This window comes from Rhea americana, unplaced genomic scaffold, assembly GCF_003343005.1.
Source record: "Rhea americana isolate MKP2758 unplaced genomic scaffold, rheAme1 scaffold_13, whole genome shotgun sequence".
In the NCBI taxonomy this organism is placed as follows: domain Eukaryota; kingdom Metazoa; phylum Chordata; class Aves; order Rheiformes; family Rheidae; genus Rhea; species Rhea americana.
The window spans coordinates 1,135,979-1,148,839 of NW_028185372.1; the positions used below are offsets into that span (position 1 = coordinate 1,135,979).

At 39.9% G+C, this 12,861-nt stretch overlaps 1 protein-coding gene across 1 annotated transcript in view; it reads right to left on the minus strand.

The window, feature by feature from the left end:
* ADAMTS12 (ADAM metallopeptidase with thrombospondin type 1 motif 12) overlaps nt 1-12,861 on the minus strand; it is a 159,564-nt gene that overhangs the window by 12,045 nt on the left and 134,658 nt on the right. The window contains 2 exon segments of the mRNA XM_085297693.1: nt 1,939-3,093; nt 6,020-6,230. Coding sequence (XP_085153819.1) covers nt 1,939-3,093; nt 6,020-6,230 — 1,366 coding nt within the window.

The window sequence follows — 12,861 nt, forward strand, 5'->3', positions numbered from 1 at the left end:
CTTGGACTCTCTCTTGTAGCAGATTCTATAGGGCTTCTCTTGTARGCTCTTTCCCCCAAGCAGATGTACAGACAAGTCTTTGGTCTTGTGCCAGAGGAAATGCCTTCGTGCCCTGCTTGGATACGGCAAGCTCAGGCTATTCTCACCYGGCCATGGAAGGCACAAGAGGCAACTCTGGACTGCATGAGGGAGTCTGCTTCATGAACAACCACAGAAGTGGTTGGTCATGACAGAGCAGGGATCTGACCCACAGCCTGCAGACAGACTGCAGGCCACCAGCAGGATCTTGGTGGTGTCCAGCTGGGCTTTAATTCCATTGCCATAGGATACTCTAAGTCATCTCATGCTGTCCCTKTTAGCATGGCATTTCTACATTTTCATGTATTTGCAGCATTCCAGATGGACCTGAGAGCAAGTAGGTATGGGGAGATAGAGCTTTCAAATTCTTCTCCATCTGTGTTGACACAAAGAGGCAGATTAGTGCAAGGAGGCTTCCAGTTCTGGACTATAGGCTTTACTGATTGCACTGTTTGAAGATGGCCATCAAGAAAGATGCCTCTTCAGTCCCTCTGAAGATGAGGTAACTTGTTCAGATACCAAAATCTCTCACTGTAGGAATCACAATTTAAAAACACGAAAAACGTTAAAATATGAAAAACTCTATTCACTTACAAACACAATTTTACAATAGGAAAGACATTAAAAAAACCTGTAAAATTGTAAAAGGCTCTTGCTGATTATATATATTCTCCTACTATTGTTAGGAGGGGGTAGCTCCCCCAGTCAGCCCTGACTCCGCAGCAATTACCATCCCTGAGCACAGCAAGATGGCTACATAGAAACCTACTTGTCAAAAAGCATGATTCTGGGAATCAGAAAAAGAAAGTCAATAGCAATACACAAAATGCTGCAACCACATTTCAGAGGCCACAGAAAACTTGGCAATCTGCACTGCTCCTGTACAGAAAGCACAATTAGCCAAGCATTATAATCATTCAGTAACAACCAGGAAACATGGGTATCCAGCCAGGGAAGCACACTTCTCCACCTGCTCTGTCTAGCATGTGGTATCCTTGCAAGGTAATAGTTATGTTCAACAAAACCATTCTTTTCAAAGCCTCTGTTGTGTGACAAGCTGGGGAATTGGGACAAGTCATCACTTTTCAGACCAGACATCTTCCAAATGCTGCTTGTTCGTTCTTTACAACACCTCAAACAAGTTTTCAAACTCCCTATGAGCTCCAACTTGTTTCATATAATCTCTTCTGTCATTTTTATGAATCACAGAAGAATCAAATAAGACAGTGCTTTCATAAGGAATAAGTGAACACCGCAGAACGTTAACACTGCTTCTGATTCACTTGCATTATTGCTAGAGATTAAAACATCCTTTTTGGCACAGCCATTAGTGCAGCTAAAATAACTGCTCATTTCTATGCTCAAATAACAAGTAGTTTTAACGCTGTAAAAATCAGCTGCTGTATCCAAAGATATTGTCATAACCACATCCACTGGCCTGCCAATTATAACTTCTATTCTAGCCACATTCTAGGTAAATACTCTAGGCAAAATGCTTTTTGTTTGCTATTACTATCCAGTTCCAGTATCCGATCACATAAAACACTTCAGAGAACTTCACAGAACTCACATATCTCTGTGTCTTCGATACCTCTCCACAGACATATTGGACAAATTATTTTCCCCAAAGATACCAGTTTAACTTCGGATTAAAATCCTTGTCTTGACTTTATAGAGCCAAATTGATTTTACCAAATAGGATGCTGTTCTGAGGTAGGAGACATTTGCTTAATGGTGGATAGAAATGCTCACGGCAGTATGAGGCAGAAAAGCACCACAAAAATCTGTTAATAATCAACTGAAAAATATGTTTAACTAACCAAAGTATTTATGTGCTTTATCCAGTTAAAAATAACTTACCTCACTCCAGTTCCCTACTATCCAGTAGGCCTCAGCACGTAAATTGTTGGCTGTTATTAGGTGTCTGTTTTCTGTGACATTCAGCAGAACCCCCTCAGATGTTGCACTTTGGTTCCTGGGAGCATGCTGGAGAGGCGGCGATCGCGTGCTGTTGGTGAAACTGTCAGGTAGCTTTATTTCTGTAACCTGGTCAATCTGGTCTCTCAGTCGATTACTAAACATTGTGGGCATTACTGTAACAGATGCTTCTTGGGTGGTAACTTCCACGGCAGGCACATCAAATTGCAAACTGATAGAGTTTGCTGTTGTTGGAAATGCCGGTCCTTGTGGTGCTCCACTAACAGGAAGGAAAACAGAAGATTCTTGGTGATGAGAGGCTGGGGACACCTGAGAAGTCACACTATCATGCTGTAGGACACGAGACCTAGTATCTAGTGTCATGCTCCTGGTTCTGATTTCRGGATTGAGTTCTGTGCTGTAAAGGAGCTCAGTCGGTTTCTCACTACTTCCTACTGACACATTGATGTCATCAGATTCTTCAGTTAGGTAATCATAGCTAGGAGTTATTTCTGGACCTTTGGTGAATGAGAATACATGACTGTCCTCACTTCTTGGTGCTTCACTCTTCACCGTAAAAACTGGCTCACTCTCAGAAACATTTTCAGCGCGCCTTATATTTTCAGTACTTGAGCTGTTATGRAAAGGCCATGAAGTAGTATTTTGGTGTGAACTAGGTTCAGTAAAAGCACCAGAATAATTGTAAACATTACTTGAGCCAGCAGAATTGTTTTGTGATGTTTTGTTGATTGTTCCTTCTTTTTCTGAAACATTACCCAAAACAGAGGATGTAGGCAAACAGGCASTTATACTTTCAGACTTGGGTATTTTTGTTGTTGTGTGGAACCTTGGGCTTGGTATGGGTATAGGTATTCTTCCAGGAGAAGCCCATTTGGGATTAATGGCTGTTTTTCTGATTACTATCTTTCCTCTTCTGGGTGCCAGTGGGGGTATGAGAAATCTTCCAGCAGAAGGACATTGCTGGAGACCACACAGGGCCTTAGAGTTTGGTTTCTTGGAACTATCACACGGCTCATCATTATTTTTGGCACAAGTGACATTACGAGTCCTTATTCCACCACCACAAGTAACTGTGCACTGCAAAAGAAACAAAATGAATACATCTCCCCTTTTCATTTTGCTCCACATGATGAAAATAAGCATCAAATAGTTTATAACAAAAGCATCCTTATAAATAATCAGTAACAAAGGTTTTCCTGAGGACTAAGCCCTTAGTTTTAGTGATTTTCTGCTAGCACGGATCTTTTAGAACAGTAAATGTCTCATTGAATATACAGCAATGATAAAAGACTACATGATAAAGACAGATTATGGACATATGATAAAATTTGATTTCTGCAGTGAAACAATCCCAGAAGCTGTTTAGCCAATTCCTTTTCCATCAGAGTCATAAAAGATGGACTAAAAAAGCTGTTATCAAAAACCTATCTGTCTGGCTCAGTTCTGACTGCTCGCAATGCCCCAAACATGCTGTGATGCTTTGGCAGCTCATAGATTCTTGCTGAATTTATGAAATGGATCTTTCATTCTGCCTTAGTGCAACTATCATATGCTGCCAGAGCTGCTTGCATGACTATCCTAAATCAGAGACTCCTGGTAGGAAGTAACCTATGTGGCTTCTACATAAACAGGAGACCTGCAGTGTTCAAAGGGTGTTGGACTCCAAGGAACTGTTTTTCTGCCATATTCTGCCTCCTCAGCCCCACAGGCATCATCAGGCCTTTAGAAGCTGCAGCTCCACTGAGGATTCTTTGAAATTTTAACATGTACCTCTTAGTTTTAAGGTGCTGAGGCTGGCTGACTAGCTGTGTATTAGTGGAGATGTTACATATATCCTACTGGAGGAAGCCTGCTGAGGATGCTAGAGTGCTGGACCAACTAATTTTACTGGCTTAAGTTAGGTGCTCAACACTTAATGCAATGAATACCCCTACTGCCAGCACTTTTAACCCCCTGGGATATCTCCCCTTGTCAGAGCTAGTCTAGGTCCTGTGGTAGTAGAAACACTAGTGACTTTGTGTTAACTGGTGTTCTCTGTAYTGTTACCACCTGTAGAATAACATCAGCTCCACAGCAACAGGAGGGGGAAGGAAAGTAGAGAAACCTCGGAGTAGGTAAGTTGAGCAGGTATTTTGTCTTCTTTGTACTTCTAGCAGTATAGCATTATTAAAATACTCAGAGCTATGCAAGTTTACATCAGCTGCAATTTAGCTTCYGAATTCATTCACATTGCTAGCAAAGAATTTTGCTTACTGAGAAAGATACCAACTATTGATATTATGTTGCTGCTTCAGAGAAATACAGCACATCAACTTTCTCGGACTTCACCACTTAGACGATTTAGATYAGCATTTCTAAGAGTTACAAGGGACATCCAACTTCATTAACTTCTGGGGGAGACGGATGTCTTTTTTTCTATAGAATTAGCTTTGAAAATCTCTGCTTTAGATTATGGCCATGTACAAAAAAGAAATTTCAGAATGGCTGTAATGCTGCACCCTCATCTGCCTATTTAAGTATGTTCATTTCACAAGACACAGGATGACTTTCTAATAGCCAGGTAAGCTCAGAGTAGAGGGAAACTTTGWCTGTAAAAATATCTCTCTCTTACGTTCACCAGCAAAGAATGTTCTGCAATTACAAGTCTATTGACAACACTGCCATTTGTGCAGGAGAAACAATCCATTTTATGATCCTTCCCCAATTTCTACAGGGATGGAAATTAATTTTTGTCAGTAACATGCAAATATAACTCACTGACACACAAGCACTTGCTGTATTCAGTATCAACACACCATTTCTGTATAATGAMAATGCTGGCCATGAACTCACAGTCAATTTTTTCACAGGTAGTTAAAATATGTTGGCTATCCAATTTACAAAACAATCAACATTCACTGATGATGGCTTAAAAGCAGCACAAGCTGAATTAGAACTGTCACAAAATTTAATTAGTTCATTATCTGAATCTGCTATCAAACTTGCTAAACCCGTTAGTGAGTAATTGCATGCAGAAATTTGGAGAGAGAAGGGAGAGGAGACATTAAAAATGGAAGTGTTGGAAGTTCTGAAAAACTCAGTAAAACTTCATTTTCATTGAAGATGACACCTAGAAATGGAAATGAAAAATGGGATTTGTTGCATATCTGCTGTCATGATTATTAGAATTATATTTTCTTATCTCAGGATATGCAACAAAACTGCCTGTTTGTTAACTGAACCATGAGCAAGCCTTACGTTAGCAGAATCATAATAAAACAGTTTTAAAATTGCACATCACTCAAGACCTCCTTCTCTCCCTCAAAAAGAACAAATATCTTAATGCATCTTTAGATTTCATGGAGAAGTGGACTGTTCAAAGTGTTGGGGAACCTAAGCTCTCTTTGGTCTTAGTAGAAAGGGAAATTGCGAATCACCTGCTGATACCAGCCCTATAATCTAAAGAAAGTTAAGTAGTATGTGGTCCTTCCACACTAAAGTGCATCAAATGAGTACTCCCTATTAACCCTAGCACACAWAGCAATTTATGTTGCATTATATTTAAAAACATTTAGTATACTGCTATCACTATTTTGATGGCCTCACATTCTGCAGCTCATCAGTTGCCAGTGAAATAACTGCATAATATTTATTTAAAACTTCAAGGATACAAAGATATCCCAGTGTTTGTTAGGGCTTCACACTAATTCTATAAGTAAAGAGCTTGCATGCTGCTTCAAATCCAGCAGACAGAGAGATGAATGGAAAAGAGATATGAATGTAAAAAACATGAACGTAAAAAAGTTTTTTTTCCATGCCTATATACATAACATATAGCCTCTCCCATCCAGTCCACAGCATAATAATGTCTGAGAATTGCATGGAAGTTTTGAGTGCGCAAACAGACTCTGTTCTACAGTACAAAAAGCTCAACAAGCAAAACTCTCAGAAACTTCTAAAAAGCAACATGTATTGAGGGTATTCTGAAAAAAAATATTTAATTTTATAGTTGATTTGAGTTTACCTCTGTCCAGTTGCTCACTGTCCAGTCAGAAGGGCACAAGACATCCCTATTGCATGAAAGATGAGTTTTTGGCTTAAGCAGATGTTGGCACTCTGTGACAGCCAACGCCTGCTCATCAGATCCCACTGTCTGGATGCAAAGTACGGTTCGCTTCTTCTGTCCTGTTGGGCCACATGTAGTTGAACATTTYTGCCATTCTCCTGCCCACCATCTGAAAACCACAGTGGGGAGAAACATTAGCAGAAAATAATCCATCATAAACACATTAAGGAAAGAGTCAGAGAACCCTTTCCTAGAGAAAAGGCCCAGAGAACCCAATTCAGAACTTTATTACTGGTGCTTTTTCTTGTCGCAGAGTAATTAAAGTTCTGGGTTCAGGTATCTGCTCCATGCTCTGATACCGGCCAGTGATTGAGAGGCACTGATTTCCAAACAGCAGTAGCCACTGAGGATTATGTTTCTAGAATAAATAAGAACCCACTTAGTGATAGTCTTTCAAACCTAAATTTGATGAACAGCTACAAAGCTTAGTAAYTTGCTTTCTCTCTCCTATTGTTTATCTGCTTATTGTTTCCTGAGTACAGAGTGAGCCTAACAAATGAGAATAACAAGAGGGTCTGTAATTAGAGCATAGCCGTAGAAAAGATCATCTCACACGTGTCTGTGCAGCTTATACTGCAGAAGTGCTCAAACCGGCAGAATCCTGTGTCACCTCCAGAAGGGGAGGCAACTGGCAAATAACCCCCCAAAGACGAGGCTACAAGCRGAGCTATGCTGCTTGTACCCAGGTAAGATTTCTGCACAGCAGCGCTATGTTTTTGGACCTAGCTAGATGCTCAGGACTAGAGCAGGCATTTCTGTACTGCTTTCCTTTAGGAAGTAAAAATAAGCCCSTTACGCATCTCTGTTGATTAAAAATAGCCTTCTGCAGCATACCACTCACTTGGGTCACTGAACTGATGATAACTGCTTCCTCCAGTTACCAACATGACCYGTTCCCTTTATATTCACTTCACCTTAGCTTTTCCCCAGCATCATCCACGTGTTTCTTGTCATACTGAACAGAGTGGACCAAATACCTGTATGCCTGTCATCTGTGATGAGAAAGGAGGGCCAATTCCGAGTTCCYACTGTTCTAGAAACACTGACATCAACTGCAAACTGTGCCACTTGCCTACAAATAATCTGTATTTTTGAACAACAAGAACAAAATCCTTTCAGTTTAYAGTGCCCCAAGCAAAAACATAGCCCCAGGCTGCTGAATCTGGCTCTGCTGCTAACTCTAAACCACACAATCTCCTAGACAGTGTTACTTGTTCCTTGGTTTTAAGGCAAGTCGTAAGAGAATCGTATGTTGGAAACGTAAGACGGATAAATTCAGAAAACACCTTTCTAGACAGAATAAATAACAATTTGTTTCTGGYTTATCATCAACGCTATTTTATCACRTTTTTCCTTCTTAAGCCAATGAGCTTAAAGTAAGGAAATGTCATTCYAATAAATACACCAAAATTCAATCTAAGGTTTTATTACAGTTTTTGGCTCTGTCACAAGCTCCTGCTTGCCCCCCCCATCTTACCCCATTTCTAGCTTCTTCAATTTGCTGACTGTCCCTTCTCCTGCAATTAATTTATTCTTCAATTGCAAAAGAGTTATCACTGATGTTGAAGATGCCAGTATCTATCCATAATTACTAAACAGAAAAATCTTAGAGCTATCAAGCTATCACACAGTTGTCTGTGCAACTGTTTGGTGTTCTCTGAGGTACACACCTTCCCTCATCTCTTTAGGTACATATACTTATCACATTTCATTTTAAATTATGCTATAAGCCCTTTGGAGCACACACTGCTTGCTACACTGCAGAAGGTTAGCAGATTGCCACCGCAACCTTGTATGAGGCCTCTGGATAGCGGTGTAATAAAAGAACAAACTATTTCTCTCCTGCCTRTCTTTGAATGGTTTCTTGCTTCTTCACGCTTCTACAAAACTAAGAAGTGGTTGAAAAGCCAGCACGCCTCAGGGGAAACCGAGCAAAAAAATATATTTTGATATATCAAGCCATTTCAGGGTTGTTTGCATCTCTTGCATCTGCTTTCCAGCTCTCTTTACCATCTCTAGTATCTTACAGCTTGCTGAAAAATCACAAAAGCAACTTCAAGAACATGAATTGCCCTATTAATTTTAATGGCCTCAGATCACATAGTTCAAGTTACAGACAGGGCAGGCTGACACCCTCTCTGCCACCATTTTCAAATTGCTCTGAGTGACAGTTCAGGAGTTTGCAGGTTTAAGTACTGAATTCTCAGCACTAAATTATCCAAGTTTACTGAAGGACTTACCCTGACCACCTGTAACAGTGCATGAATAATAAGCTATTGCATGCAGAACATTTTTTAAAAGTCATGAAGGAAAGTTAAGTACTCCAAAGTTAGGAAATACCAGAATTAAGACTTTATCCTTTTGCAGCTTCATAATCAGTGTTAAATTACATTTAATCCTGTAAGTTTTTCTAAAGTCCTTTCTCATTCAATGCACGTAACAGGATTCAATGTAACAGGACTGATGAGTCAAGTAACTAACTGATTTATTTATCACACACTATCCAGAAACTTGTTCTGATTGAAAATTTATTCTTATCAGAGCCTGGAGTTTTTGATGTATGTGTTCTAGTGTGTACGTAYGTGCCATAAATACCCAAGCACGAGAAACCTGAACGTGGAAGTATCATGCACTCTGCCCCTCAAGCTCTGTGGCGAGGACTTCTGAGTAGAGGCATCCCAGGGGAAGGGAAAGAAAAGCAAAGTGAGGACACCAGAATGCTTATCATCCATCTGCCCAATCTATTATGGGGGCCTCAAAGAAGGTCCGTGACTGCACAGAAGGGAGCTACACATGAGGATCTGTTTTGCAARACACTATTTATCCAGATGCTTCTACAGAGGCATGACTCCCACTGCAGASGCACAGCTGGAACTGGAGGGGACTGCTGCACAGACATCCAGGTGTGACACAGCAATCTGAGATCCAAACATGCAACTGCTGAGTTGAAATGGTCCAGCCATTGGACCTCCCGGATGCCTGCTAAAAGTGGGGACACAGCCAAATAGGCTTAGTTTTGTGCAGGTTACCAACCAGGCTTTCTTCAGTCCACATACAGAGATGCTTGGCAAGGAAGAGGATTTGGGGAAGGTAGCTGTGATCGTGATGATAGACTGTGATGATCTGGCAGAAACTGAACCTGATGGGAGTCTGTGTCCAGTAGGGCAGGGAGCCTCRAAGTGACAGTGGATAGGGTGGCATGAAACTGAGGTGCACTGAACACTAATAGCAGAGCAGGTGTCTGAGCACCCAGGACAAAACATTACCAGGCAGATAGGTTTATGTTTGCTAGGACTTATGAGGAGAAAGAGATTTCTCCCAAGCAATTTAGCACTAAGTGCTAAAGAGAGAGAAATTTCCTGGAACGGGGCAGTGGTGTTATGGCTGTGGCCTCAAAAATGTGAGCCTTGGAAAACAGTGAAAGGCAAACACCAACTCTCTGAAACTTTGGAGGAACTGTCTTGGAAAAAGTAGTCAGCATCAGACTCCTCTGCTGTCACAGCATGGATAGACTCCTCATAATCCTTCCTGGAGCTCTGTGAGGATTTGTACTTTGTGCTGGTATTTTAGACAACACCTGCACAGAGCAGAATACAGTGAAATCTTTAGCAAAACTTCTTGTTCCTACCTCTAGTTTCTCATGGCAATTATACCTAAAGCAACTGTTCTTAAATATTTCTTAATATTTTAAAAGTTCTTAAATATTAATGCATCACTGCATCCCTGTGAAGGGATACAAGGCTGTCTTATCTCCATAGGGAGGCATGGCATGGAGAGATTGTGGTAACAAATAAGCAAACAAAGTATCTGACTTGGTAAGTTATTTGCCTGAGCACCCTTTTTCTTAAGCTTGCTGAACTGAAGAGCAGTCTGTGGAGTGAAAGCATCACTTCAGTTGATTCCAGTTGTAGCTGTTAGTGCTCAGCTTTTCCATAATCCAGTCAGGMGTTCCCAACCAGGCACCCACAAAATGGGCAACATACAACAAAGTTCTGTTCACAACAGGACAAACAGTTAAATTCATCTCTTTTTCTTCAAGTATTATCTGTTGATTTTTATTACGAACACCCATGGAGTTAAATACCTGCTTATCAAAGAAACATATAACGGGAAACAGTATTCTTTAACTAAAGTCTGACTGCATCCCTGCACAGCAACATTATTCTAGCTTCATATAAGCTGTTGTATCACATTCAAACTTTCAACTACGTAAGGTAAACAGTTTATCCAGTGTTAGTTTGTTCTAAGCCAAGATGTTGCATGCATATTACAACATTTAAAATGTTTTATTTGTCTTCCTCCAGATTCTTTCAGTAGAAAGTGTGGGAAAAATAAATTTAGTCCAAATCACCTAACAAATAAAACTATTAAGACTTGGTACTTCTCAGGAATCTGCCATTTAACCTGTTTATAATTAACTCCTTGAAATGGAGTAGTAAGATAAGATCTGGTTTGTGCACTACAATCATTTTAGTAATGTTATTCTTTGATAAAAGCTACTGTCTGATATGTTATCTCATTTTGAYTTAGTACCCTAGTAGCTAGACTAGTAGACTTCTCTGGTAGCTTGTTTTCCATCCATGGGATTTAGCAGCTCATACAAGGGTTATGCCAAAGATTATTCTTGTTCTTAGACAGGAAGTTCTCACAAAGCAACTAGTTCACTGTTGGGAAGTGTGAAGCCATCCAGCAATTCCAGACCTGTGGCTACAGCACTGACTCAAGGTCCTCACCTCTGTGCTTCTAGAACAGAGCTGCCACCTCTCTCTGCAGCACGCTTGTTCCTTGGCAGCTTCACATGAATTCTCAGCTATGTCAGATCATTAGGACAGTCATACCTTCCTCTAACATTCAGATTTTCTTTAGAACCAACRAACAACCAAATGTCACTATCCCATGTGATTTAAGCACCTTCTTGCTTTTCAGAAAGAGATGTGTAACTGTCTGTCTGAATTAGAGGTGACATCTGCCACAGCAAAGTGGCATATCAACTAAATACCATGCTGGGATTACAGCCTAAGAGACCAGATCTACAAAATGAATAGCAGGGGAAGGGGTGGGGGTAGGAATCCACTCTTCATTGTCTGTTCCAAAAGAAGAACTAAGGGCCACCAACTGAGGCTAGTGAAAGTGAGGTTCAAAACTAACGAAATGAGGTGTTTTTTCACCTATTAGGCAATAATCTGTGGAACTTCTTTCAGATACATCTTCCTGTGTGAGAAGTCTTACATGGTTGCAGGGGGAGGCTGGACAAGTATTGACAGMACCATTGGCAGTTATGATTAGACAAGCCACAAAAGGCTCTGGAAATGCCTTGAGTTGAAAACAGCTGGAACCTGGAAGAATATTAGAAAGAGGCATGATTTATACTTGCCTTGTCCTTAATCTTTCCTAGGCTTGYATTTATGCATTTATTCTGCTGAAAACAGAATACTGGGTTAGTCAGACCCTTGATTAAAMTCTATGGTCAGTTTTCTTTTCTTAAGAAGAGAAAAATAAATGCACAAATTGACTCCTGAAGTATATATTCTGYGTGTTTTATCCACCTCATTTTGTCAGTATTTTGCTACCCTCATCTACCTCTGAAGGATAAATGGTCCTTTTCTCTGCAGTAAAGAACGATCTTGAGAAAGATCGTTCAGACTGACAGTATTTGCGAGCTTTTCTGCCTGGACTGCAGAARAGTAAGCTTGGCTTACCTTTAACGTAATTCTGTGCTCTGCCRAGTAAGGGATGGATTCAGCTCCCTCACTTTCAAAAACAGGCCCAAATAATGCAGTCACTTAGACCAAATAGGGATAACTGAAGCTTTTGTAGAACTTTGGAATAAATAGCACAGTTTACACTTGCTATAAATACAAAGCATCCCCCACACGTGGATACCTTCAGCTCTTAAAAAGTCAATTAGTTAGTAAGTTTGATTTACTGTAAGTTGATTTACTGGCAATCAATACAGAATTATGAAAAACTGATGGTTTATTCTTCTAACAGCTATTTATACAAGCTGCAACAGCAAAGACGTAATTCCCAAAGGAGCCATCATATATTGTTACAAACATACTTGGAAAGAATTAAACAGCTGTGCAGTATTTCTTACGTTAAAACTTCACGAAATTCACTGCTGGTAAATGTAACATGATATACTTAAATAATTATAATGACTTTGATATGATYACAAATTAATGAAAATTACTAAGGACAGACTAGTGTATCCCTATGTGATACCGCATGTCAGAACAGYATGACAAAAATTTTCCAAAGAAAGTGAAAGACAAAGTAAGACGTTCCAGTGTCTAAAGCACAAAATAAAAAGCAATACTSTACTGTAGCAACAAATACAGGGACTGTCATGTCACTTTGCTGCACCTCTGATATCTTCCAACAAATCAGTGCCCATCTTACAAGCCCACAGGCTGTTCTCACCTGGAATGCTTGTAGTGATTAGACTTCCTTACCCTACTCCCTAAAACAGCAGAAGAAAACAAAAACAGTGATGAACAGAATTTAAAATAACGGAAATGGAAAAAAATGAACAGAGAAGGAAGAAAGTTGCCTTTCATGGAAAAGAACAAATACTGAAGGACATGATAAAAAGATGTCAAATAATAASAGTTATGAAGAAGGTATAATAATTAGTTATACAGAAGAGGGTATTTCCACCCATTCTCTTTTACAAAAAGACAGAGGAATACCCAAAAATAAAAATGAAATGAAAAACAATATCAAAAGCTTAAAAAAGA